Here is a 27,642-nt window from a genome sequence, read left to right on the forward strand (position 1 = left end):
AACCTGTAATTGTAGAACCTGTCTGGTAGCTTCTGGGACAGGATTGTGTGGTGCTTCAAAACGCCTGCTTTTCAGTCCAATTCTGTCATCTCTGAAGAAAGGCAAAGGTTCCTCAGCAAGGTTGTAAGTGCAGACATTAACCTTTAGTGGGGTGTTAGAGATAGGAGAGAGAATGTGGCCTTGATAGAGGCAGAAGTCAACATCTCCCAGCAGCCTGACTCCTGCCAGTGCTGCTGGAGTGCAGCCTGTCCTTGAGGAACCACTTCCTAGGGAATGTTGGTTCACTCCTGAATTTAAGGCTTATCTGCATGTTCATTGCTCGTCTGGATAAGAATGTGAGCAAAGCCAATTTCTTGAGGTAGGAGGTGGTTTGTCTGCCAGGCTTTAAAGCTGGGCCTTGCTGGGTGGAAGGTGCTGCTACCAGCTTTGGTTAATAAAAAAAAAAAAACAAACCCTAAACCAGCTTTCAAAATCATCAGTCTGTTCTTTAGGCACAGCTTCCAGGTTAGTTAAGTAGAACAGTGAGTAAAGCTCCGTCTTCAGCCTTTGTATGCCCATTTACTCACCTGGCTAAGCTGACTGGCTTCAACTGAAGGCAATGCTGGCTTAAAACAAATGGATTTAAAAGGATTGTAGGTACCCCAAATGTCCCATCAGCATTGATTTCCCTTTCATTTATCTCTGCTCGTTTAACTGAGACAAAGCAGCCATTATTTTGCTATAAGTTGACAGTCCATTGTGTGAAGAAATGGGAGATGTTTAAATGACTTCCTGTGGATGGGAGTGGCTTAAGGTGCCAAGTTCAGTGTAGAGGCTGTTAGTTGTGGCCCATCAGGTCCTAATGATTCTCAGTGGCTGCTTTATTTAAGGAAAACCGAAGGACAAATGCAAACCCAGACTAGCTGATGACTAAATCAGCTTCCTGTTTGCTCTCCATTGCAGTCAATTAATGACTTACTGCTTGTTTAGCCACCCAAAAAGTCCTCTCTGGTACTATAATGTAAATTCCTCTGTTCTTCACTGCCCTGCAGCCATGAGGAAACATGCCAGAGAGCGCTGGGTGCAGCTGACCTGATGTGTGTGGTCTTGGATGGCGCGGGGACAAGGTGTTGTAACATGCAGAGACCCAAAATGTAGTGCTGCTTGCCTGGAGTGTGTGGGGTTAACAGGGTGCCTGAGGCAAGGCTGTTAGCAGGAGCTCACCTGGAGCGGGCAGCTGAGAACAATTCTGCTTGCCCCTAATACATGCTGTATGCCTGGTACACACATCTGGAATAGTGAAATTCAACACCTGTGTGCCCCCAAAGAGGTGCACACCTATGGCCTTTGGGTTTTGGCCTTTATATTTCAAGTGTCATGTTAACAGGTTTTCTGCTCTGCGATGCTTTTCTTTACTGTAAGGTAGCTTTAGTAAATGGGTTTTCTTCATCAGATCTGCAAATGAAAGCAGATCTTGGTGGTGTGTTCTGCAGTGAGCAGGGACTTCCCCTAGAGCTGTTGCTCCCTGCCGCAGTCACAAATTGGATGGTGTTGCTGAAGATCCATCAGGTTTCCTGATGTGCTGTGTTCTGTCGTTCAGGTCTTGGTGCTGTAATCCTGTGGCACTCTCTCACTCCTACTCTTGGAAGAGGTAAGTAGAGCAGCAAGGCGAAGTTGCAGTGCCCTCTTCCTTAGTTTCTTAAATAGTTGCGTGACAGCTGTTCAAGTGGTTGTGGTTACTGGAATAAGACAAACTCCTTGCTCTGGCTGTGAAACGGGTCATGCAGCAGCAAATATCTCCACTTGAGGAATTTTTCAGATTGCAGGGAAGATGCTTAGTCGTGTATCAGAAAAACCTCTTGTAACTAGTAGGTTTATGCCGAACAAGAGCTTTCCTAAGTGCCTGATGATCCTCAGTGTACCTTAGAGGATGAGCCGATTGTATTCCTAAAAGCTTTCACTTGAGATTTGTTTGTCTTGTGTGCAAAAGGTACTTGAGAAGCTTAATTTTCAGGGATGCAATTCCCAGCCTTTACAGCTGGAGGTGTAAAGAGGTGTGAAAGGTAAAAGAATGCTTCTGCTGTGAGCTGCCTTCCCATTTGTGATCTGAAGGCTGCAGAAATGCTCACCTTGCCTCTTGCTTCTCTGGTTTTGGTTTGGAAGTCCAGCCTTGGCCAGAGCTCTAGTCCACAAAAGTGAGTCTGGTTCTGTCAGTGAACAGAGCTCACAGATGAGCTGTGCTTATCCTTCCCCCGCTTTGTACACTCAAGGGCCTCATTTGTGGAAGGGCTTCCTAAATTAGCACATGGAAGCAAAGGGACACCTCTTCATGGTTGCAGAGGTAGTAGGAGTCAGGTCTAGCTTGTTTGGTTCATGCTTGCTTAACCATTTTGTTGCTGCCTTTCTCTGGGTTTTCTCAGTTTTCAAGCTAAACCCCATTTGCTGGATTTTTAGCTGGCTTTGCAAGGGGCCTAGGTCTGGAAGGCTCGAACATCTGAATGTCTTTGTATTTGGATGAAGCGTTACCTTTCAAGACTAAGTCTTATGGCACAGAGGGATGCTGCTGCTACAGGACAGGGACTGAATCATGCTCAGCTCTTCCCATGCTACCTTAACCCGCCTGCCACAAACTGCCTGTGGGTCGCAGCTCCTGGTGCTGGTCCCTGCTTGTCCTCTCCACACAGGCTTAGGCTGTAATTTTCTAAATATTTTCCTGTTTCAAATGCCTGGTCAGTGCAGCCACACTGCATACCAGATCAGGGGAATGAGCTAGGCTAAAACTAACTCCTAGTGGCTTGGTTTTAACCAGATCAGCTCCCTAGCCCAGCTTCCTGTGTGGAAACTCATCTGCCTAAACTGGTGTAAGTGGGGAGGGAACACTGGGGTGGGGACAAGTGGCTGGGGCTGCAGCTTGTGTAAGCTGTCTGGGCTGGTAGGGCTTACCTGCAGGTTTAAGAGCTGAACTGTGTGGAGATCTTCACCTTTTAAGAAGCCTTTGAAATGTCTTAAAGTTGGCGATGTTAACATTTGAAGTCTGAAAAATGCAGCTTTCCGTCTGGGTGGTGGTGTGGAAAGCTGTCCAGCCTGTGCTGCAGTGTGCCCTGGCTCCAGGGATCTCCTGGACAGACAGAAGGACGTCATCCAGGAGAGCCGCCTGCTACGAGACCTGCATGGAAGCGTTTTACTAAAGACTTGCTTCTCGTGATGCTGTTGAAATCAGACCTAACTGGCTTGGGAGGTGGGAGCTCAGTCTCTCCCAGACACTTGGGCATGAGCCCAGCACAGCGCAGCTCCCTCTGCCAGGATGGTTGGCTTCCAGTGGCAACTCCAGAGAAAAATTCAGGTTGGAAAGACTCATGCTGGTTCTTGGGGCTTGGAAAAGTCTGCAGTGAAGCATTTGGGCTGGGTTAGGCTGTGTCAGGTTGCAAAGTGAAACTATTTTATATTTGGTAGACACTTACTTAGAACTGATTTGAGGTTGTGACTCTTCAGGCTGAATTTTTGTAGGAAATGAATTCTTCCTGCCCCAGTATCCTATTAGTTTTGTCTGCCATCAGGAACTGATTGCTTTGTAAGAAATTTCCAGGCTCTGAATTTGAAAATAACTATTCCAGAAATCCATTTAAATTCTATTTTTTAAGCTGGTGTTTTTCCTTGATGGCTTGTATCCATCTTTCAGTGTGGTTGGGAGTGTTAAAGAGGAAGGCTGTTTGCTTCAGATGGGAAAAGGTCCAGTTAAAAATTGCTGGTTATAGAAGCAAATTCTACTGTGCTTCAGCAGTTATACCCATAACTGAATTGCAGAGAGCTTGTCTTTAATGTAGACTGAAGTCATCAGAGGGAAACATAGATCTCTTGAACTTGAATCTGATTGGGTTCAATTAAACAAAAGAGCTTATTTCCTGAGAAATGTAGATAGCCAGGGAAAATGTGGCTGGATGCTGTGGAGTGAGCACTTCCTGTCGCTGATGTATTTGTCCCCTACTTTCCTTATTTCTTCAGTGGTGGGTTTCATCCAAGATGTTGGATGAGGGACTCTGGGTGGGATTTGAGTTCTGCTGTCTGTCGATAATTCTCTGTGTCCATGCTTCCCAGAAGATGAAGCTTGGTGGGAATTAATTTTGAAGATGACATAAAACTTAGCAAGATCTTGGTCCCCAAAGGGAAGGTAGTCTCCTACTGCCAGGGCTCTGGGCTAGAGCAGAACACTTGAGCATTTTCATAAACACAGAAATGTTACATATTCATATGGGCAAGCTATGGTTGCTGTGGGAACTGAGTTGTCTGAGCAATGTGCCTTTATCTTCTCCTCCTTACAGCTGCATTATAAATGTTTTTAGGGCCTGTCCAAAACAAGCAATCTGAAAACTATACAGGAAGAGTTAATGCAGTGAAATACCCTGCTGAAGATGCAGTGTGATGCATGCTGTTACAGGTGCTTGATAGTAATATGACTGAATTGGCACTACAGCTTGTACTAGTACTACTAGGGGAGTAGGGGAAAAAAAAACACAAACCCAGTGGATGCTACCCTGGTGAAGTGCTGTGGAGGAGGCTGCAGCTGGAAGGGGGAAGGCAGCGCGTTGCCAGCAGGTATGGTTTGAGCTGCTCTCATCCTGACTGCAGTGCTTCAGCCCCCTCGCTGTCATCTGGGAACGTTGGCGTTCCCAAATCCCTGTGGGGTGAAGATGAGGGTCCCACCTCTGGTGGTGGTGGCAGCCCACATCTTGCATAGGGTAGCCAGCTGATGGTGGGGCCTTTCCTGGGCTTCACTAGGTCCTGGGCAACCAAGTGGAATGGGGTGTGGATGTGGGTGTGGAAAAGGAGACCGGGAATGCTGTCTGGGATGGCCGGGGCCGCACGTGAGGGATAACGTGACAGGCTGGAGCCACTGCAGTGCCCTGCTGAAGAGCCGGGAGTGGTGTGTGCGAGGTGTACATCTGATGGCACAGTGGGAGGGTGTGGGGGCAGGGGGAGGAGGAGACAGCTGCTGCTGCTTGGTAGCTGGCTTATAAATGCCCTCTGACTCAGATTTCGGGTAACACAGCTGAGCATCTTGTGGTTTCATCAGCCCCCAGATCACTGCATTAAACTGGAATTCTCAGACTATGAACCTGCTGCGTTTCCTTAGGCTGTTGGCACAGGCTTAAACCGAGGCAAGAATCCGGCGTCTCCAGTACTGTAGGCTTGTGAACAACCCCGCAGGGGAGGGGAGGGCTGGGAAAGGGGGGGGACCAGGCGTGCAGAAGGTAACAGGCCATGAAAAATTCCTGATGTGAAATGGGTCCAGTGCTCTGGTTGGTCCTCTTCTCCCTATACCAGTGCGATGTGCCCACTCGGGCTGGACCTGGGATAATGGGCTTCTCTCCGGGTAGCAGGGGGGTTGAAGGTTATCCTTGTTACTCAGTGGTAAACAATGCAGAGTCAGTGAGGCACAGTGGCCAAGTTGAACCAAATAGATTATGCTAGCAGAATTGCGAAGCTTTGCATTGGGCTCTGAATTAGAGCCAGCAGCTGGAGCCTGTCCAGGACTAAAGTGTTTTTGGGTTTTGTGGGTGGAGGGAGGCGGGGACAGGAGAGCTGGGTAGCACTAAAACTAACTGTCTGCTCTGTCGCTGCTGCTGCTGTCGTCGTTGCTGGGGGGATTGCTGCCTCGAGCCTGTCATCTGCTGTGCCGTATTGTGGAGCCCTGCTTTTGTGCTGCCTGCCTCCCTCGATTTACCGGAGCTGCACCTCTCTCCTCTCGCCTGCCGTCTTGTCTTTTGGGGGAATCTTATCCTTTCTTCTTACCTTTTATTTTGTAAGAGCTGATGCAGTTCTCTTGCATGGCTGAGTGACGTCACTGTCAGCACAGTAAGCATCAGCAGCCTGGTCACATGCTGACCCAGTCAGTAATGCAGACGGGATAGGAAGGTGGAGGGGCTCAGGGGGGTGGGGGGCTGGTTCCTGGACATATGGTAGCCCTCCCTTTTGGGGTGCAACTGCTAGTTGCAGAAGCTGTGGCTTCAGAGCGGCACGAGACCTGGCTCAGGGCTTAACGCTTTGGAAAACTCCTTCTTTAAAAAGAAAAAAAGCAGCCCTGAACTCTCAAGCTTCTGTTTGTTCTCAATCTGAGCAGACTTCCAGGACTCTGAAGAAGCAGTGGCAAGCAGCATGCTTTTCCCCACGTCCACGCAAGAGTCTTCCCGTGGCCTCCCGGACACCAACGATCTGTGCCTTGGCCTGCAATCCCTCAACCTGACAGGGTGGGACAGACCCTGGAGCACCCAGGACTCTGACGCTGCAGCACAAACCAGCCCACAGTCCGGTGAGTCTGCTGACACATACAGCAACAGTTGTTGGATTCCTTTTATTTTTGGTCATTTTAAAGCTAACGTGGAGCGATTTGCTTGTGTAAGGGGGTGCTGGTAATTCACTCATGGGGGTTTCTTGACCTGTAATGCTTGTGTAATGTGGCGGTTGAGTTGGGGAGGCTGTGGCTGGCTGTGCCACAGCCCCCTCTGCTCTGCTGTCAGCTCACTGCAGACAAGAAGTGCCCAGGCTTATGTTTTGCTCTGTAATGCTGGTGGAGGAGGAATAACCTCGCTGAGAGAGAAGAAATCTTCTCCCTGTGTTTGGAGGAAGTGGGTGGGGGGTGTGGTGTCAGGAGGCTAAACATGCCGGGTGGGAGTGAAGCTGAACTTCACTCCGGCAGCCTGAGAAAATCCCTGGTGGCAGGTAGCTCTGCGGGCAGGGATGCACGTGTTTGCAGAGGGACCCCTCACCCTGCCTAACTGCAAAAGTCCAGGCAGCACTGCTCCCTCCTATGCTACAGCAGCGTTGCCCGCTGAACTCTGCCTGCGGGGTGTGGTAGGTACAGCCAGCATCCGACTGACAACTTCAGCCGGCATCTTGCAGGCTGGGAGGAAGACTTGGAGGGATCCTTCCTCCACTCCCACGTTCAACTAGAAATAGCGGTCTGCTCCTAGCAGTGGGCTGGAGGAGATGCAGTGGAATGGCTTCTTGCTTTAACTCTTTTGGTCCAGTGCAAACCTACGTGATCAGCAGGGTGTGGGCTTGCAGCCACGCGCTGCTGGCTGGCTTGCCCTTCCCCCTCAATCCTCTCCAGTCTGGTTTTGCAGCTGGGAGTGGATGGGGAGTTTTTGGGGTGCTGGGTACTTCCCCTGGAGTGATGCAGGGTTCAGTTAACTCTTCCAGAGGCATCAGCCTTCTCTGTAAAATTGCAGGAGGAGAAAGGGGTGCTGCATGTACAAACTTAACACATCTCGTCAGCCTGGTGACAGAGGAGGGGAGTAAAACAGAGGCAAGAGTTCATTTCCCAGTCTGAGGGCCGTAAAAACCAGTTTCACAAATGGTGGTGTGTTCGTTCAAGTATCCGTCCATGGAAAGATCTAGTGCTTTGGCAGAGTTTGTACAAGTTCAGCCTGGTTGCTACAGAAACTCATCCCTTTATAGCAGCACACTGCTGCTTTGTTAAAAGGGTAGTGCATCTCTGCACAGACTTGGGTGACACAGGAGGCCCCAGGCGTAAAGTTGGTGCTGACAGGAATGTAGATAGCTTCTGGGGTGGCCTGGGCAGTGCGATTTGTCCACACGGATGCTTGGGGGGGCGGGGGGGTGCTGTTGACCACCTCTGTCCAGGGGACACTGCCCTCAGGATAGGGAGACCTTCTGGGACGCAGCCCTGAATGTTGCTGCATGGGTTGTAAAACAAACAAAAAACCACTTGTGGGGTAGCGGAGTTTGAAACAACAGCTTCACCAGCACAGCTCACTGAAGTTTCTACATCTAATGTCCACAAGACGTAGTGTGCAGGCTTGCATGTGGGCCCTAGCACAGGCACTTAGGGTCTGCTTGCAGTCAGGCTGTGGTAGCTTTATTAAGCCTTGCTCTGCTCCAGCACATGGTCCTCTGGGCTTCCCCTAATGAACAAGGGAATACCACACACTTGGTGTCTGTCCTCCTTTCACTACCAGCTAAAACCTTGAAGGAGGAGAGAGAAATGAAAGTTATTAGTGTGCAGTGGCCTGGACAGGTGCTTCAGCTGTGCACTGAGCCCCTTATGGTTGCAAGCAGACTATGGGGCGCTGAATAGGATCCTTAATATAAAAAGCACGCTTCAAGCAGTCAACATCCATGCTGAAGGGTTCTGCTGCTGCTAACAGCCACAACACCCAGGGCTGGGCGCACAATGGCGTAGAACAAGGGCTGTCGCACACTGAGGTGGCTGCTCTGTGCAGATGTCCCAGCCCCACCTGATCTGCTGTAGCTGTCTCCAGTGCTCTGTTGGCCGGCTTCCTGCCAGGCTGTCTTGGCAGAGGCAGGAATGTCTCTGCAGCGCTCCGGCAGGCAGGCGAGCAGTGCTCGCATCAGCCTTGGCAGGCTCTGCACCTCTCTGGTTGGGTGGTGGGACTGGGTGGACTGTGGTGGTGGGTTTGCTGTCAAGGGTGGATGGGCTTCTGGTTTCAGGAGGGAGATTCATTTGGAGATGATTTGAAGGTACTCCGGTGACCTCCCTGCTCGCAGAGGGTGTATCTGGTGTCAGGTGCCCCCACCGACTGCAGCGCATTGTGCTGGAGCTCCTGCCTGCCGCAGAGGCCTGGGAAGAGCGGCAGGAAGGATCTAACCCCAGGTGCAGCCCTGGGCTTGGGCAATCTGCACCCAGTGGGTGTTTGTGACAACTTGTGGTAACACCTGCTGGAGCATGGCACCCAATACTGTCTGGAGAGGCCTGTTTCCTCACATCTCACTCCTGATATTCCCCTCAGTATGTGAGGGAGGGGATTTGGGCATAAAAACCAACTCACATGCGGCCGTGCTGCTTCTACAGAGGAGCCTCTGGCCTGCAGAGGCTCTGCGGAGGGTCTAGGGCTGTATAGCTGGGGGTGCTGTGGTCCTGAGACCGTGTTCTCCTTCTCAGTCCCACCCTCCCATCCCAGGTGTGCAGCAGCTGGGTCAGGAGTGCTCCTTGGCCACTGTTGCTCTCCTGCTCCCGAGCGCTGTGAGGATGGCATTTGCTGCCTGGAGAAGTGAAACGCTGGTATCTGTGCACAGCTGTTGTATTGCTTCAGCCTGCCCACACCTCCCACGTCTGCAGAGCCTTTTACCCCTTCGTAAGGGCCCTGGAATGGCAATGTGGAGCTCCATGGGAGGGGAGATCTTGTAGTTCAGGAGCATCATCTGAAAGGCTGTGAAACACTCCTTTCTGGGTGGCAAAGGAGTCTCCTGTGTCTGAAAGCTGTATGGATCTGAGGAGTCGGCAGATACTGAGGCTTCCAGGTGGCTGGCCATGCTGTGGTGGAAAGAGGGATGGCATGGAGAGGATGCTACTGTGTCGGGGCACTCCTGATGCCCAGTGCTGAGCCCTGGGAGGCTGCAGCTGGCCCCCAAGGGCTGGGGTCTCCATCAGGGTGTCCTGAGGCTGTATCAGTGCTGGGCTGTCTCTAGGGGTTGGGGAGGGATGGCGCTGCCAAGCAGAGCTGTTGTGATGCTGGCGCCCCAGCATTTGGAAGGTTCCAGCAGTGACTCAGCTGTACAGACCCGCAGGGAGGTGTCTGGAAGGGTGGAAATGCAAAAAACCTAACAATCAGGCTAAAAATATTGCTGATGTGGTCCCCTGCAGTGCCTGTGCTTGAGTACTGATGAGCTGGGACCTCCTCTCCTGTCCACGTAGTCCCTGCCAGTGCGGAACTCTCAGCCTGGGAAGGACCTTTGGCTGCAAACCCTTCTGGTGTCACCTTGCACTCCCAGGGCGGTGTCACCATGCAGCTTGGTGCAGTGGGATCAGGTGCCTGACACCAGCTAGGGCTGTGCCAGAGGAGGCCAGAGAAGCAGGGGGGATGGCTTGTATGCTCCAGTCATGCCTACATCCCCCTTCCCAAAGGGCTGCTGAACCCCTTGCGCCCAGATGAGATTATTTGTAATGCGTTTTCCTTCTGGGCCTGGCACTGTAGCACACTGAAGATGTGTGCTTCGCCCTTGAGAGCGTGCCAGATGTGCTGCCAGCCCCTGAAGCTGGTGTCTGGAGAGAGCCTCTCCGGGAGGCAGCAGCTGCTGTAGGCTCTAGCTGCCTGCATTTATTGGCTGTAGGATTGAACTGCTGTCTCATAGCAGGAGAGGCATCTCAAACCCACTGCTGCCACTGGATCTGTCAGGCTGGAAATACTTCAGCAAGTCCCAGGAGCCTGCTCTGTGGCCCGGGGAGGGGCTTTTGCAGGAAACTGGCCTTGAACACTTCCAGTCCTGCCATCCCTGGCTGTACTACTTAAGGCAGCATTTCCCCTTCTTTAAAGTAGGCTCATATATCAAGACCTTTGAGTTCATCCCTCTTCAGGGGCAAGGAGGGGTTAAGAGGGAGTGAGAAGGAACTGCCCTTGATGGTATCCTTTACTTTCACTGCCCTGTTCTTCAAGGAGCACAAGCAAATGGGGTCTCGATCCAATTTTTGCCTGGAGAACGGGTGACAGCAGTACGCAGGCAGATTTGTGTGCAGATTTTGGGTCTCTAGCTGTTTTCAGCCTGCATGCCAGCTGCTTGGTCTGGCTGGTCTGTCTTGCCCTACATCGGGAGGCTGAGGCTAACCCTATGTGGGACAGGCAGACTTGCCCACTGGGAAATCATCCTAAAACCGGTCTGTTAACACTAAACTTGTGATGCTAATGTGCAAGGGCATTTTCAGAAGGATCAGCTCTTCTTCTGGAGAGGACGTTGGCTTCTCTAGGTGAGCCCAGCCTGAGCAGGTGAGCTCTTCCTGGTGGTGTCAGATGGACCACCTTGCTGTACCTGCCTCTCCTTGGTGTGTGACCCTAAAGCTGCTGGTGCAGCAGCAGACTGGAGCTTTGTCTTGGATCTGCTCTTGAGGCTGCAGCTCCAACCGCATCCATGCCCTCTCCGGGCTGGCTGCTGCCATCTCATTCTCTAGCCACGGGGTTACAGCTCTGGTGCTAGGAAAGTGGCTTGTGGTAGAGAAGTGCTGCTGTATCTTTCCGGCTCTTGATTATCCTACTTCCCACAGCACAGCAACCTCTTCCTGCGGTAAGCTTGAACGTGCTGATTATCTGTAGTTGCTTAAAATCTGCTAGGCTAGAACTGCTGGCAATCTGTTGTGCATAGCCTGGCAGATAGCGAGGCCTCTGAGTATAAATCACTCTGAAGTCTTCAAGGCAAAACCCTGTCTCTGAAGGATGAAAGAGAAGACCTGTTGCACAGAAGGAAGTGTGGTTGTTGTCATGGACTCATAGCCTTTCTTCTTGGTAACAGCAGGAAGGGACTGTTTTCAGACTGTCCTCAGGAAATGCTGCCTATGTGGTGGCAGGCACCTGAGAACCCCCCCAAGTGAGAGCTGCTAATCAGTTTGGGAGTGGTTGTTGCTAATAAGTGCAACACAGCAATTGCTGGCCTTCCTCGAGCAGTTTTTCTGAGTGTTTGGCTGCAGAGCTTGAGGTGGACCTTAGAAGGGACAGAGGATTTGGCTGAGGGAAGTCCCCTGGATATCTCTTTTCCCTGGCTGTTTAATTTGCTGCTAGACTAACCTGTGCTGCAGCACGGTGCCAAGTGCCTGCTCCATAGTGCTCTCCCTGTGCCCCTCTGTGTCAGGGTCTCTCCCTGCTCTTCTGCTTAATGTCTCTTGGACGAGTGGCTTCAGAAAACAGTTGCTGCCTAGGTGTGCCCTCAAGTCCTGCGTGCTTGGCTGCATGAAAGTCCTTCTTGTGCTAGAGAAAGGTTTCAGAGGCACATTCTGATAGGATCACTCAGCATCTGGATAACTCTAGGTTGTTACCATAGTATCCAAGAAGGATTTTTTTTTCTGCTTTCTAGTGAAAGGGGAGCCTCAGGTCCAGGGAGTGAGCACTTCACCCTGAGTGAGACTTGCTTCATACGAGTTCACCTGCAGCCTTATGCAGATGGAAGCACAAGTCTGCCTAGAAAACTTAGTAAAAGGTTCCTTCATACTGCTGATGGTGTGGTGTTTTGCTGGAGCAAGGACCACCTTTTGCTGGCCTCAGACTGGCACCCAATTCAGGCAAATGGGTAACCAAAGACTTGCGGGGGGGAGAGGGATCCTGAATCCCCATGTTCTCAGTGTCCTTCATTGTCTTGAAGGGAAGACAGGCTTTCCCAGCAGCTGTGCATTAAGCCCTGGTCCTTCTGGAGCAGCCTGTCTACTGCTCAGGGCTTAGTAGTGGATGCACAAACATCACCATGTTGCCATCTGTGTGGAGTTAAGTATAATAATGCTGTAAGGGAACAAAGCTCGAAGCTGGCTTGACTCGCATGGTCTCCTCTGGGGCGGTTGTACTTCAGGAGTACCTGAGATGGCCATGCTAAAAGCTTGCCCCATGCCATCTTAGCTCCTGGAGGGCTTTTCTGAGAACGCACTTGGTGTGGATGCTTAACAGGCACTTGTTTCTCGAGCGTGTTTTGGTAAGGGCTGCTCACGCTCCGTGGGCTGACTTCTAAACTGCTGGCCAGAGCCAGCCATGCTGTGGAGTAGAAAGCAAGGAGCACTTAGTAACTGCAGACTACTCATGTGGCAGCAGTATTTGATCCTTAACAGAATAAAATATGTAGCAAGTAAGTAAAACAAGTAGCATAACTCTGAGTTTGCAATTGGTTCTTAATGGAAGTTCCTCTTAATCCACTTCTTAAAGCTTCCACTTTGAGCAGCTTCTCCTAAACAGATTTATTTTTACTTGCGCTGATGCTGTAAAATAGAAGATGCAAATAGATGAGTAATTGGAACAGGAATCTAACCAGCATCTCTGCTTGTATCCAACTAGTGCTGAAGTGGGTCAGGGCAGCCTCCAGTCTTGTGCTGGACATCACTTGTGGGACTGGGCATGCACCACCCAGACCCCTCCCCTTGACTTCTGTCAGGGAAGGATGTTTTATTGCGGCCTTTGTAGCAACATGGAGGGGCTGTTGCTGCTGCCTGTGTGCTCTCTGGAGGTAATGGTGAACGAGCACAGGTACAAGAAAGGCACAGACCTTTCAAGCACCTGATCCTGCTCAAAGCTGGAGACGCAGTGATGAAAATGTTCCAGCACTGGTGGATCTCCATCCTTCATAGACCTGCTGCCTGGCAATGCTGGTGTGTACGAATACATCAGGCTTATGAAGCTTGCCTATAAACTCTTTGACTCAAGTTGTAGTCCAGAGTGTGTGCCTCTTGGCTAGCTCCTGAAGTGAGCCTTAACAAGCACGTTCCTTTCTGAGGAGAGCATCACAGCTGCTGTTTGGCTTTGAGCTGCCCCAGGCAACGTGTAGCTTAGTCTTTCTTCCCTGTTGCAATTGATATTGGAGGTAGCAGCAAGGTGGTTTAGATGTGTGCAAGCTCTGGCCTGGGGTGAGATTCATCCCCAAAATTGTGCCAGTCAAATGCAAGATGGGGCAGTTAAGTTTTTGTCCAACCCGTGCACTGCTGGATGTTTAAGCAGCAGATGGGATGCTGGCTTGCTGGGCAGAGCAGACATGAAAGGCTTTTTCTGCTGCATCTTCATCAGTGGTAATATGGTAGCTCTCTAGAAGAGGCCTGAATGTGTTTTTTTTGGCTGAGTGCCTTCATTACAAACTCCACAGCATGTGTGCAGGCCTGCATTCTTCCACCTGGAGCTGGATAGTGGAACTGCCTGGACTCCTGCATGGCTTTTGGAGCTGCTCTGCCAATGTGCTGGGGCTGCCTATAGCAGAAGGTAGGAGTGATGCCCACTCATCCCCTTCCCCACCTCTGGGTTCATCTGCTCCTGCCTTAGACTCGCGTTTATCGCTGGTGCTGCGTTGTGCGTGGGCACAGTGCGCTGCTCTGATAACCAGGCTGTGTAGTGTGGTGTTGCAGGATGACTTGTTACTGTGGTGACACTAGGGGCTAGGCCAGTGAGCCAGCAGAGTGCTTGGCCTGTTTGTACAGCTGAAATCCCTCTAGCTGACTTCTCGTGCAGTGACTGCCTGTGGGACTGCTGTTAGAATGCATCTTAGACCCTCTGCGGTGCTCTTGACAGGTTGTCCCTTTAAAATGATAGGGTAATTTGGGTTGTAAGGGACCTCTTGAGGTTATCTAGTCCAGTCTCCTGCTCAAAGCATTATAGAAAAGCTGCTAGAGAGTGGCAAAAATAACACAGCCCAAGGAGGGGCTCAAGAAACTGACTCCTGGGCTGCTTCAGTGTTCCCTGTTTAAATGGGCACCTCCACTGAGCTGGCTCCGAAATGATCTGCTTCCAAAAGGTGCCCTGGTCCTTGAGCTGTCACCCTGCAGATGGCTGTGCAGTGCCACTGCGGGGCTGAATTATCAGCCTCCCGGAGGGTGTGGGCTGAGGGCAGGGGCACTGGGCAGGGCATCTATCTCCAGCCAGTGCTGCATCTTCCATCTCAGCACTTGTTATCCACATCTCCAGGCTTCCTTGCCTTGTGCGTGGTCCCTTAGGCGCTGGCAAAACAGCTGAATCACAGGTGATGCCTGTGCTACTGCCAGCTCAGAGGCTGCTCTCAGACACAGCAGCAGCCACCATCTGTTTGAGACAGCCGCGGAGAAATGCCCAGCTTTCCTCCTTGCCCCTCTGGCTTGTTTTCTCTCTGAGAATGCAGAGGGAAAGAAGGATGAAACAAATCCCTGAAGCTGTGACGCTATACCTGAGGCATGCAGACCTCTGGAAAGTAACTGGGAATCTGCAGGCATCACTGGTGGTGCTGGGTGTGCCAATCTAGTGATGAGATAGGTGGCTTTATTCCAGCTGAATGCCTTAGTGAGGCTTGCATGCCATTTTTCAAGTAAGATCGTGTTTGGGACTAAAGCTTGTCTCTATTTTTTTTTATGTTTTTCCTTCACTGCAGCTTGCTGCCTTGCCCAAAGGGGTATGACCAGCAGCCTGCTCCCCCCAGCCCCCCTCTGAAGAACATACCTTCTAAAGGTGGCATCCTGATGGACTTGACACCCCAGGAACTGTGATGCAGCTGAGCAGTGAAAATGAGTCAGCCTCATCCTTGTTAGCATGTAAAGTAACACATGCTGCAGAGTTTGCACCCTGGACGTTGCAGCAGATAATTGAGAGGAGTTTGGTACTTAAATATAGAAGTGTTTGTTCTTGAGGTTTGCAAAACTGAAGCTTGTTGTGCAGAATTTGACCTGAATATGTTGGCTTTTAAATCTCTCTGGGACTGATACATGTTAAACCCTGCTGTATTTCAATGTTCTGATCTCTTTAAAGACAAACGCAGTTGTGGCAGTCTGCTTAGTGAATGCAATTACCTGTGCACTTCTAATCCTGAGATGTGTTTTAGCTGTCTTTACTGATTTTTATATTTACCTTGGGCACCTGTTTTCCCTTCCCAGAAACATAATAGTAAATTCCCTGCCTCAAGAAGCAGCAAGGCTTGTTGTCAGCCAGGTCCCACTCTCTCTCTCAGAGGAGGACTGGTGCTCTCAAACATTTAATGTAATAAGCTGCTCAGTGTTCCTAGTTCTGCTGCTGCTTCCATTTTTCAGGGCACACTGGGAAAGTGACTTACCACGTTGGTGCCAGAACCAAGAATAGACCTCAGGTGTCCTGACTCTAATTCTGTGGTTCAGCTGTGGGATCGTGCTGCCTTTTTTTTTATTCCCCTGCCCCCTTCTTAGCAAACCAGAAATAGCTGCCCGAATAGCCTCAGTTCGTCTTTGCCCCAAATGAGGAGTCTGCCAGGGCAGAGGTTCCTCTTTAGTAGTTCAGGAACAAAAAGGCTTGTGCTGTAGTTCTTATTCAGTTGGTGGTTACTGCTGGTTTGATCACATCTGCAGTTCTGGGAGTTGCTTTTCTTGAACACTGGCAGTTGGTTCAAGATGATAGAGACTTCTGTTGTGATGTACAGCTCCAGAGAGTGTTGCATGCATCTGACTTTAGGTGGCTTTTCTCATAAAAGCAGTGGCTTCTTTCCCCAGTGGAGTAATGGGAGTATAATCAAATTGGGAGGATTTGAGCTGGACAAGATCTGTGGAGTCATCCAAGGATGGGGAGGGCCTAAGGAGGACATCCCTTCCTCTCTGGGCCCTGTCCCATGGCTGCTCCACTTAAGAGGAGTAAATTTTAGTGCCGCTTCCCTTACTGCAGCCTTTCCCTGTTTCTTTGGGCACCTGTAAGAGCCTGGCTGTTCTTTATAAGGAACTTCCTGTTAAGGAGTGAATAGATGGGTGAGGGGGATCCAATCTCTGCCTTCCCTGTGCCAAGCAAAGCCTGTACCTGTACTCTGTGCTGCAGCCCCACAACTGTCATCGCGGCTTCTGCTGGGCTGGGTTCAGCTGGTACTCCCCGTGCTGTGCCTGCAGGCGTGCTGGCTCCTTGCAGGCAGCGTGAGGTCCCATGGCTGCAGGCGTGAAGTGTTAAAACTTCACTTAAGATTAGTCTGGAGTATTGATCACCCCTTCCTCTGTGGCGAGTGGGTCGTGTTTTTAAGCAGCTTGGTGCTAGTGTGTGATGGAGGGGGGAAACTCACTGTGGCAGCCTGTCTGGCTATGTTGTAACTACAGAGACATTAACTGTAGCTGTAGGAGGTGGCTATGGTGCCCGTTTGCCTTTCAGACATGCTAATGTTTCTCTTGCCATGAAGTTGCTTAGTGTCTGTAGGAGGTGCTGCTTTTTGGCTGACTAAAACGTTCAGCCTGCTCCCACCCCACCAGAGTAGAGTCTGGCTGGGCGGTAAAAACTGCAGACGAGCTGTTTTTCTGGAACTGCAGCAGGCTATTGTTTGGGACATCAGCCTTTTTTTTTCTTTACAAGCTTATTTGACAAATGACAAAAGAAACTGCACTGTGTTCAGTCTCCAGGGCCTTGGTCACGCTGCTTCCCTCCTTTGCCACCCTGCCCCAAATGTGCATACAGCTCTGCAGCCTCTGGGTATGGCAGGTGTCTCCAAGTGGAAGCAGGAGCGTGGTGGTGCTGAAACCCATCTCTTCTGACTGGCTTCTCTCGGTAAGAGCTTTCCTATCGGTATCTTCACCCCTGCTTTTGCAAGGAGATCAGGGCAGAATGGCAGACTTTCAGTGTAAGTAGTATTGGTGGGTGAAGGGGAGGTCTTGACAGTCTGCCAGCTCTCCTGTGCTGAGTAATCTCCCAGCAGTCAAACTTCTGGTATCTCCTCTCAGGAGACTGAAATGTCCCTCTATCTAACCTTGATGGTGGTGCCAGCCAGCGAAAGTGACTGTCTGAAGGCCTCAGCATTGTGGACCTGCTCAGACAAGTCCTGGTGCCTTCTACGTAGGCTTTTTTCCAGCCCTGCAGTGAGCTTTTAAAGGCTGGAACACATCTTCAGAGTGTGACTCCAAAAAAGCGCGTGCATGTGCTCATCTAACACTTGGTGCCACTGCCAAATGCAGTGTGGAACTGCCTGTGCATTAAGTGTGCAGGTGCCAGACATTACTGGTAGTAGAAGAATCTGGGGCCTGGCATGCTGTTCTGCTCAGCAGGAGTTCCTTGTGGGCACACACATGGTTACGTGTGCCTTCAGGCTCATGAAGAGGCTGTGATGTGTGTTGCCCTAGGGCAAATGGTGTTCTCCTCTATGGGGAAGCTTCTACTGATGTTCTTGGTGTGGGGAAAGGGCTTGAGCAGAAGGACTTGGATAGTTGTAAGGTGAGAGGGTTTGGTTTGTTTGTTTTTTTTTTTTGCTCTGGGCAAAAAAACTCTGCTCAGTTTCCAGGTAACTTGACTAAAACTTGACACAGCGAGGAGTGAAGAGCATCAGCACTGCCCTGCTCATGTGCTGTTGGCTGCTTCTGTTGGGTGGTCTCTTGCAGACCCAAGCTAAAGCAGAAGTACTTGTACAGAGGACAGCTTAATGGTGGCAGAGCTTTTTTTCAACTCTAGCTGTCAGAAATAAATTCAGTGGATGCTCTGTGTGTAGTGTTCTGCTTATCTTAAGGTCTTGTTCAAGGCATTAAAGCATCATTTGTCATCAGGATGGTGGTAAGGTGGTTTATTTACCCAGAGCCCTTCCCTGAGCTGCCAGCATTGGTAAGCCCAGCTCCTTAGGGCTCATATTTACACCCATCTCTTATAAAATAGGCTTGGTCAAAGCTACCAGGAAGGTCTAATTCTTAAATGGCTGTAAATTGTAGTATAAAGGGAAGAAAGTACTTCAAGGTTCTGAGCAGGTGCTGGAAATCTTAAATTGCAAGTCTAACTGGCACATGGGAAAATAAAAGCTGTTCTGAGGCTGGTTGGGCTGGGCATTGGGCATCTTGCTGTTGGGGCACCTCTCACAAGGTGTGTGCTGTGAATCACAGCTTGTGCTGATGGAGTCATCTGTCTGAGGCCGGGTAAGTTTGCTTTAAATGTAGTAGCTCAGTAGCTGGTAACTGGATTTAGAAGGTGATTTGGGGTCTACAGGACAGAGCTGGCATGAAGAGTTAAAACTAGTCACCATCTTGGGTGTGATGGGTCCAAGATGCTTGTACGTGCTCCACCTGGTATCTTAAGGGGCTCCAGGATGATGCGGGAATTAAGAGGATGTATTGCAGCAGCATGGTCCTGATAGCATTTACTAGGGAAAGCTCAGCTAAGGAGGAGGAGTGGTTCGTAAAATGCTTGTTCTCTAGAGAGACCTGAGCGCCTGTGATCTGGAAGAGTGCCACACTGGTATCGAGACTGCTCCACAGAGCTCTTAAATCTGTCAGTGTTTGGCTGACGTGCTCAAAGATGGAGCATGCAGGCTCTGAATCCAGTCATTAAAGCTGCAGCAGTGAGTCAAAAGTCAGAGCTGAGTTTCTATTAAAAGCTACCTTTTTTGCTGTCCCCTGCAAAGGAGCATTGGCATGTGCCTCTCTTGCAGCTCCAAGCGGAGTCTTGAAAAGTTCCAGAAGCTCTCTGCAAACTGCCACACTCTGGACAGCAGGGCTGCTGTGTTTGAGCGGATGAATGGGAATCGCATTGACCCGTCGGTTAAAATTTCCCCAATAGATGTGTAAAATACTTAGTTGTTTGCACTTAGGGTTTTTTTTCATAGTCTGAGTAGTTACCTGATGCTTGCTGCTTCGATTCGGGATCTTCAGGGATGTTCTTGACACCAGAAATTGCTGATGCATCTTGCATGTGCGTTGGAAATGCATTTTCTCTTCTGCAACCTGTCGTCTTGGAGGGGAGACAAGGCCAACTTCCCTGGAGGAACTGTGGTTTTATTGAGTGTCCCCAATGACATGAGAGCCTTTTTTAAGGTGGGCAGCCTTTGTCAGGCTCTTGTGCCCCATCCCCCAGGAGGGGGTTCAGTGGGTTAAGGCAGGGAGTTAGAGCAGGATGCCTTTGGGTTGGGGCGGTGAGAAATAAGATCTGGTCTTGTATGCTGATGTTTCCTAGGCTCCCTGCAAAGGCTGGCTTCAGGGGACACAGCCTGATCGCTAGGCAAGTGCGGAGGAGGAAAGGCCAAGTGTGGCTTGCAGCTTTTCCTTCCAATGTCCCTGTGAGTGGCTGTAGGTACCAAGTGAAGCTGAGTCAGACCCACTGGGGTGATGTGGGCTCTTCCATGAGCTCAGCGAAGCCTGCCTAGCGTGTAACCAGGCGCTGCCTGTGCAGACCTGTCAAAGCTTCTGGAGTGGATGAAATCCATCTGCGTTAACAGCAGGATGTCAGCACTTCCAGGACAAGAGGTTAGGAGTGGGTCAGTCATAGCCGGCAGGATTTTGCTTGGTGGTAGGTGCTGAAACTCAGATGCCCAGACAGTAGATCCCTTGAAAGGCTGGTAATCCTGCTACTTGAATGCATTCATACTGACCTTACTGGTTTTCTAGCTGTGGTGAGAGCTAAGCAGTCTTGGGAGCAAATGTGTAAGCAGTGGCTGCAGCAAGCCAGAGATGAGGATGAAATAAACGGGGTGGAGCAGTTGCGTCCTGTAACACCTTGGGGAGATCCCAATGAGCTCCTGAACCCTTGCTGGTGGATCCCAAATGGAGTTCTGGTCCCTGCCATCTCTGATAACCAGGAGATGAGGTGCGGGATGGCGTTGCCTGGTAGCAATCCATGTGGCATTTGCTGTTCCAGTTCTTTAGGAACGCTGCGCACATGGGGTCAGTGCAGGGCTGCTCGCTGCCCGGTATTATAAAACCACTGTGCTTGATGGCTGAGGAGGAGGAGGACATCAGTGCTGGAGTGTTTGTTGGTGGTGAGGCTTGGGCCATGGGATCAGCTGCTTTGCTTTTGACTCTTGTACTGTTTAGTGACTAATCAGATTTTTGAGCCTGTTTAACAAATTCAGCTGTCTCCCTTGAACAATACACTGGCTGTATTTTTAAACGCATCACGTGGCTTCAGAGAAGTCGGCAAACCAGCGTAGCGCAGCTTGCCTGGGCTGGGAGATGCTCTGCCCTGCTCTGTGCTGTGACTAGGAGGGAGCAGTCTCCTCCCCGACTCGAGCTGTCTGCGGCAGCTCTCCCTCGCTACCCGCTGCTGCTGGCGGGGCTGCTGCTGCTCCTCGAGCTCTGCCCAGGGTAAGTACTGCTGGGCCAGTGAGGTTTTTCTGTGGCTGTGGGGCTGGGCGTAAGCACAGGTGCTGCTGCTGCTGGGGAGAGCCAAGCAGATATTCAGGGGACAGGAGGTCCCTTTCCAAGTGCGGTCAGAGGTGAGCTCATAGTCCTGTGCCGCAGCCAAAATGGATCTGCACCTCTGTTGGGGAAACTCACAGGTTCAGTGAATGTGGGGAGATGCTGTGACTGTCGCTGACAGCTCCTGCAGATCAGCTCTGCCTCGGGTTGAGGTAGATGCTTCAAGTAAGACTCACCTGTACCTGTCTGGGTGTTTTGTTGGTGTTTCAAGTTATCTTGCTCTACTGTGAGGCTAGAGATGCCAGCTCCCTGGCAGGTATCCTGTGAGTCATGCTGCTTCGGACAGGTATATCCCAGCATCTTGGTTCGGCCATGCTTGGCAGCTTTCTCTGTCGCTGGCACCGAGTGGGTACTGGTGTCTGAGCATAGTGCTACCGCTTCTTTCCGGTAGCATTTTTCTACTCACCTGGTTTGGGCAGCATTTTGGACTGTTAATCCTCCTCTGTACAAGAGCTACCTGAAAATCTGGGTTAAAAACCTTGTGGTCCTAACTGGTTGAGATCAGGTGGGGCTGGAGGATATCAAGTGGATCCCAAACTTGCTTTGCTGAGAACTGAAAGCTCCAGGGCAAGCTGCCTTGTTTTGCAGCCTCTGAATAATTAAAACCATTTCTGAATGCTTTGCTCTTTTCGTTTGGTTTGGGGACACACTCAGCTTGCTGAGACTTGCTCCTTTTGAATAGAGCTGGCTGGTGTCGTGCCCGCGTGGGATCCTGTGTGGCCGAGCCTGCCCTGCGTTCCCTTTCCTTCTGGGTGGCAGCTGGTCCCACACCGCTGACCCACGGAGCAGGATGGGACTTTCACGACCCCTTGGTGGCCTGGTGCTCTGCTCAGGGGGAGGGCAGCTCTGTTTGTAGGGAGGAATTTGCGTGCCTCAATTCTCCTCAGTGGGAGGAAAACCTGCTGCTGTGCGAGGGAAGCAGTCTGGCGCATACTCGCCTGTCGGCTCTCGGGCAGAGGCCTGACCAGACAGGCTTGTTGTGAACACGTACCGGGGACGGTGCTCGCCGCTGACTGTGAAGCGTCTCCTTTGTCAGCCAGCCAGACTGGCACATAGCTGGGTGCTTGTAGCCAGCTCCTGTCAGGGCTGACGTGCACAGTGTCCCACCTCCGAGCCTGCAGATGGCTGCTCGTGGGCCAGGACTTGCTCTTCGCAGCCTGGCCATCAGCGTGTGCACAGATGCTGGCTGTGGGCCCGGTCTGTGCACCCCATTGCGAAGACTGCATGGGTACCTGCCCCTCTAGGTCCCAGCTTTGTCCAACACAAGCAGCCAGAAATAGCAGCATATGGGCATGAACCTGTCTGGAGCATCTGAGGCCCATAAGTGGGACCTGGGGCCTCTGATTCTGCTCCCAGATGAAGTGGGATCTCCTGTCTGATCTTGGCGTTGGGAGAGTGACCCATCCTCGTGTTTGGCAGCCACACCAGGCTGCTGCTGGCTCCAGCTGTGCAGCACTGTGCTGCAACTGAGGGCAAACAGTAGTGTGCAGCCTTTCTGGAGTGACGCAGAGGTTGGTGCCTGCCAGACGTGCCACCTCCTGGATGAGCCATTGGTGGGCTGATGGGAGCCCAGTACCCTCCTGGGCCTCTGCCACAAGAGCCAGGAGGGAAAGAGGTGCGTCATGCTGCAGCACTGACAGGCTCTTTCTCTGTTGCAGTTCTCGGCATGCTGAATAACCCTCTTGGGAACGTCCTGGGGAAGCCCCCGATGGGTTTCCTGCCTCTAGACCCCATTGGTTCAGACCTGTCAGAAAAGTTTTCCACACCGACGCTGAGGAGCTCCCGCCTGGATTCCCGTTCCCTCCTGGACTCCCGCTCCAGCAGCCCCTCGGACTCAGACACCAGTGGGTTCAGCTCTGGCTCCGACCACCTCTCAGACTTGATTGTAAGTTTGGGTCCTGCACATGCTGTGTGGTTCCTGGTGTCTTGGTGCATTTCAGGGGAGCACAGGAGAGCTGTGAGGGGCTGCAAGCTGTAGCCCAGGAAGGGAAGGGTGTGCTGGAGGGATCCCCATGCTGACACAGCAAGGTTCTGCAGCCCAGGGTTTGGAAGAAGGGCTGCTCATGCAGTCCTCCTTCAGCACAGACTAGCACTGTCCTCATTTATTTTTTTTTCCTAGATAATGTTTTGGCCTTTTGGCTTTGTGCTTGCAGCCCTAATGGGTTAATGGGTCAGACCCAGAGGGGTCTGAGTCCTTGAGCTGCTGTGTGGCAGGAGGGTGTCTGTGCCCTGATCCCAGCAGGGAGGTGGTTGATCAGCACAGCTGCCTCCAGGCTCCAGCCTGGGCTTCTCAGGAGCTCCTGTCTGCCTTTCATTGCCCTTCCCGTTTGCTGACTGCACTTCTCTATCTCAGGGCTGTTTCTTCTAGAGCAAACTGGGTCTAGCCTGCTCCCGTTCCCTAAAGCATAGCTAAATTTGGAAGCCAGCAAGCGAGGCGAGTGTCTGTCTCGCTGACCCAGTCTGTGCCGCTGGGTCTGTGTTGCAGTGTGAGCAGCAGCTCTGGGTGCCAGCAGGGCAGCCTGGCTCCAGCCAGCTCTGCGGGTGCTACGTGGCTCCTCTGCAGGACCTGAGGCTAAAGCCAAGGCCGAGCTGCTCCTAGCTCTGCCGTGGCCTTGACCCCCATGTTGGGGTGGGCATGAAGGACACAGCTGACTTGATGTGGAGTTGATTCTCCTGTGATCCGTCATGGAGAATTGGATGGTGCTGTAAGTGGCTGCAGCCTCCTGGGCTCTGATGATGGCAGGTGGTGCGGGGTGGCAGGGTTTTGTGCTGGCCTTGTTCACGAAGGTCAGGTCTTCCCCAGCATGGCCTCAGTGTGGGTGGCTGTGCCGCAGCAGCACACGGCTGCATCTGCAGAGCGGCTGGCACTTGATAAGCTGCACAGTGTCTCACATCCCTGCTGTTCTATTAATCCATGCTTTTACTCCTTCCACCCTGGGAGAGGCATGTTAAACCTGTGAGCGGTTGGGTCTGTGGCCAGCCGAGCCCACATCCTGGTCAGGCAGCCTGGGAGCTGGTCTGCAGAGGGCAAGAGCCACCTCTCTGCCTGCAGAGCTCCTGGGTGCTGCTGGCGAGCCCTGCCTGCTGCAGGCAGGGCCCGAAGCGAAACATGAGGCTCCTCCTGGGGTGGTTGATGTTCCCTGGGGGTGGCAGCTGTCCTTGAGGCTGTGCAGGCAGGGGGTTGCTGTTGGTTTTGTGGTCTGCCATCCTGCTTAATGCCACCTGCTGCTGCTAACTTGGCTTGGGTTCAGGGGGAAATGGCTGTAGGGGCAGACCTTTCGCAGGGAAACAGTGATCCCATCAGGCTGCTGGGACAAGTGACGTGGCTGCTTTCCTGCCTCTGCCAGACCTCAGAGGATCTCGGAGAACAGGAAATCACTGAGAACACCTTCTCTTGCTGTGGGTGAGGGCAGGGCCCCAGGGTGATGCATGACCTTCAAGTATTGTGTGCTCCTACTCAGAAGCTGGGTTTTAATGTGGACTTTTCTCTTGCAGTCAAGCCTTCGTATCTCCCCACCTCTGCCCTTCCTGCCCCTCAGTGGGGCATCAAGAGACTCCCTAAAGATGGGAGTGGGGTCCCGGCTGGATCAAGATCAAGCTGCCCTGGCTGCAGTCACTTCCTCCTCAGCCGGTGCATCAAAAAGATGGCCTGGAGCATCTGCATGGCCTTCCTGGGATCTCCTGGACTCTCCAGAAGACCCCTTCAGTATCGAAAGAGAAGCCAGGCTTCATAGGCAAGCAGCAGGTAAGTTGGCTCGTGGGTCTCCGTAGGCTTCAGTGTGCTGTGACGGTCTGGTGCTTCTTGGAGGGAACGGAGGTGGTTTCTGTGCAGATAATGTGGCTGGATGTGAGTTTGCAGCAGATCAGACCTTTCTCCATGCACAAGCCTGACTCTGGGTCTACCTGCTGGCAGAAAACCAGGCAAGATGTACGGGCCACTGCCTATCGCTGCTGCAGCTCTGCTGAACCTGTAGTTGTGGGATATGGGGATTTGCTTGGAGACCTGTGGGAGAGCAGGAAGTGAATGGTCCTGTATTGAGTGTTGCTTGTGCTTGTCCCAGCTATGAACGAAGCAACCTGCACCTGGAGTGGTCAGCTGCCTCCCCGACACTACAAGAACCCCATCTACTCCTGCAAAGTGTTCCTGGGAGGAGTCCCGTGGGACATTACGGAAGGTGAGGAGCCCCAGGCTGGGCACTGAGGCCTTGGATTTTGACATCAGGAAGGTGTAGGGTGAAGCTTTTTAGGGAGGTGCTGACTTCTTTCCTTCTGTCTGTAGCTGGACTAATCAACACCTTCCGTGCTTTTGGCTCACTGAGTGTGGAGTGGCCTGGTAAGGATGGCAAACACCCACGCTGCCCTCCCAAAGGTAATATGCCTAAAGGTAATAGCGACACGGTAGGGTTACTCTTTTCCCATGCTATGTTACAGCACGGATGCTGGGATGGTACGGCTGCATGCTGGTGACTGGATGGTACAGAGCACCCTAGGGTAAATCTCCTGCTCTCACATGGGTCAGCACCAGGGTTGCAGAGCACTGTCACCTCGAACCTAGTGTCCCCCTTTGCCCCTAGCAGGGCTGGACAGGAGCATGGGCTGGGGGAAAGCCTCTCTGGTGCTTCAGGAGCCCCACGTGGGGCTGTCTTGCTCTGGGTGATAGCTGCTAGTCCCCACTGACAGTGCAAGCACTCAAATCGGATGCACCCTTGGGGCGCACACAGTGAATCCAAGTGTGTGTCCGCAGCAAGCTGGCAGCTGTGGGGACTGATTAGCCCAGCAGCCCCTGTGGCATAATCCTGGCTCAGGCAGCTGGGCTGATGTGTTGTGTAGGCAGTAATGAGTTACGGGGCAAGGACTGACTAGTTTGTGGGCTTGGTGGTGCCTAATGGCCTCATTCAGTGACCAGAGCACTGCGAGGTAGAGTGCTGGCACTGATGGAAAGGACTTTAAAACCCTGAACTTCTATTTCTGGGCCAAAACATCTTAAATGTGAAGCAAAGTCTGTTTTCCTGCAGGCCATGCTGTGACCAGGCTGGTGGGTGTCCACTTGTCATGTCTAGATGTGGCCTTGTGGGTGGGGGACAGTGGCCCAGGTAACATTGGGCGTGAGTAAACCTGTCCCTGATGACTGGGCAGCCTTGTGCTGAGCTGGGGCCCTCTCCCAGCTTGGCCAGCCTCTGTGTGTTGTGGGTAGATCTTGTATGTAGAGTTGGCTGGGGCAGGTGCTGCAAATCTCTGCCTTCCCCTAGAAGGGGTTGAGGACAGCAAAGAAGATGCAGTGCAGATACTTTGGGTGGCATCTGAGAGTGATTTTGAAGGTGTCTGCGAACTGGGATGATCTGGTTTTCCTCTGCTACAGTTCTAATAACCGTTTCCTTCCTTTCACCTCTAAAGGATATGTCTACCTGGTGTTTGAGTCTGAGAAATCTGTGCGTGCTCTGCTCCAGGCATGCTCCCAGAACCTGCTGAGCCCTGATGGGCTCAGTGAATACTACTTCAAGATGTCCAGCCGCAGGATGCGCTGTAAAGAGGTGAGCAGAGCCCAGAGAGCCCTGCAGCTGACAGCAGGGGGTGCTGGTGAGATCCTCGGAGGCGAGGGGGCGCACAGAGTCACTCAGCTTCAGGACTTAAGCAGAGCAGCAGAAGTCAAACTGGCTCTTGGCCATCTTTAGTTGGTGCGTTCCTGTGGTAGGGCTGGACGCAAGCAAGGAGGGAAGTGTCAGATTGGTGTCTGTGTCCTTCACAACAGCTTGTGTCAGGAATTGTGACCTGGAGCTCCTGGATCTGTGGGAGACCCTGACCTCATGAAGCCAAGCAGCTTTGGTTACCTGGAAAAGTAGTGCAGGAACAGGGGTTTTACTGCTTCCCGCTTCGTTCAGCATCACACCTTTGCTTGCGGAGACAGACTTTGATTGCTTCGGTGCTTTATTAGATCTTGTCTGCTTGCAGAATGAATGAATTTCATGCTTAACACAGGTGGATGCTTTGGATCCACAGCTGTAACTGCAGCCGCTCCCCAGTGCAGCCTTGGCTGGCTAACCAAGCTCTGGAGCTGGGGGTGCTGAGGCTGTCAGAGGCTCAGGTTGGCCTTCCAGTAAAGGAGGGCCTTAGCTATAGGTGGGGTACAACTGTGTGAGTTTGGAGTTCAAAAATTGAGATTCGGCTCTTATCTAGACAGGTACAAACTAATTGCACTCCAGACAGCTCTCCTGGTGTCTGGCTTTTGGCAGCACTTTCGTGCTTGGTGATTTAGCTCTAGCAGAAGTTTCTCCTCTTCGGAGCCCTATATCAGCTGTCTAGCAGATGGAAGCTCCTGTCGAAATTGGCAGTGGGTGGGTTGTTTCATTGATCTCCATCTACAGGCTTCTGTGCAGGGAGGCATCTGACTGGGCTGTGAATGTAGGTGCAGGCAGTAGGTAAAATCCACTCGTGCATGGATTGCTTCCTGGCTGCCAGCCCTGAGGGACCAGTGTTTTGGATTCCAGTTTGCCTGGAAGCAGAATGCTGTGGCGGTTGGTTTTGTTCCCTTGAACAGCCCTGTGGGCTCTCCTGAGGAGTGAGGCTGGAGCTCCAGAGCTGTAGTGCTGCAGACATGGACCCTGAGTAGCAATAATAAAGTGACACTTGCAGGCTGGGGGTAAAACCTGAGGATCTGGGATGGCTTCTGCTGCCAGCTGAGGGCACTGTGGAGCAGCACAGCTTGTGGCTTTGCAGGCCCTTGCCGACCTGGCCTGCTTGTGTGTGGTTCCAGGTGCAGGTGATCCCATGGGTTCTGGCAGACAGCAACTTTGTGCGCAGTCCGTCGCAGCGGCTTGATCCCAGCAAGACGGTGTTCGTGGGGGCTCTGCATGGGATGCTGAATGCGGAGGCCCTGGCAGCCGTCATGTATGACCTGTTTGGAGGGGTGGTCTACGCTGGCATCGACACGGACAAGCACAAGTATCCCATTGGTAAGTGTCACTCGCAGGATGCTCTGGGGAGGCTGCAGTAGTGCCCCTGGCTTGGTCCCTCGGTGGGGGAGACTGTCCGGGGCACGTTGGGCAGGTCTGGCAGAGCTGATGTGCCTGGGAACTGGAAGGTCCTAGATCATTCCAGAGCAGCTCAAG

The 27,642-nt window shown here is 52.0% G+C and overlaps 1 protein-coding gene across 6 annotated transcripts in view; it reads left to right on the forward strand.

The window, feature by feature from the left end:
- CPEB1 (cytoplasmic polyadenylation element binding protein 1) overlaps nt 1–27,642 on the forward strand; it is a 42,358-nt gene that overhangs the window by 9,668 nt on the left and 5,048 nt on the right. For 2 of the 6 annotated variants that reach the window (XM_063346695.1, XM_063346698.1), the window contains exons 3-9: nt 6,098–6,286; nt 22,195–22,421; nt 24,032–24,281; nt 24,598–24,711; nt 24,816–24,920; nt 25,931–26,067; nt 27,288–27,486. In XM_063346695.1, the coding sequence (XP_063202765.1) occupies nt 6,098–6,286; nt 22,195–22,421; nt 24,032–24,281; nt 24,598–24,711; nt 24,816–24,920; nt 25,931–26,067; nt 27,288–27,486 (1,221 nt within the window). Of the gene's footprint in view, nt 1–5,553; nt 5,833–6,097; nt 6,287–22,194; nt 22,422–24,031; nt 24,282–24,597; nt 24,712–24,815; nt 24,921–25,930; nt 26,068–27,287; nt 27,487–27,642 lie in introns of those variants that run through there. The other 4 variants (XM_063346699.1, XM_063346701.1, XM_063346696.1 and 1 more) reach the window with 4 other exon arrangements.

The sequence above is a fragment of the Chroicocephalus ridibundus genome, chromosome 9 (assembly GCF_963924245.1).
Source record: "Chroicocephalus ridibundus chromosome 9, bChrRid1.1, whole genome shotgun sequence".
Classification (NCBI taxonomy): domain Eukaryota; kingdom Metazoa; phylum Chordata; class Aves; order Charadriiformes; family Laridae; genus Chroicocephalus; species Chroicocephalus ridibundus.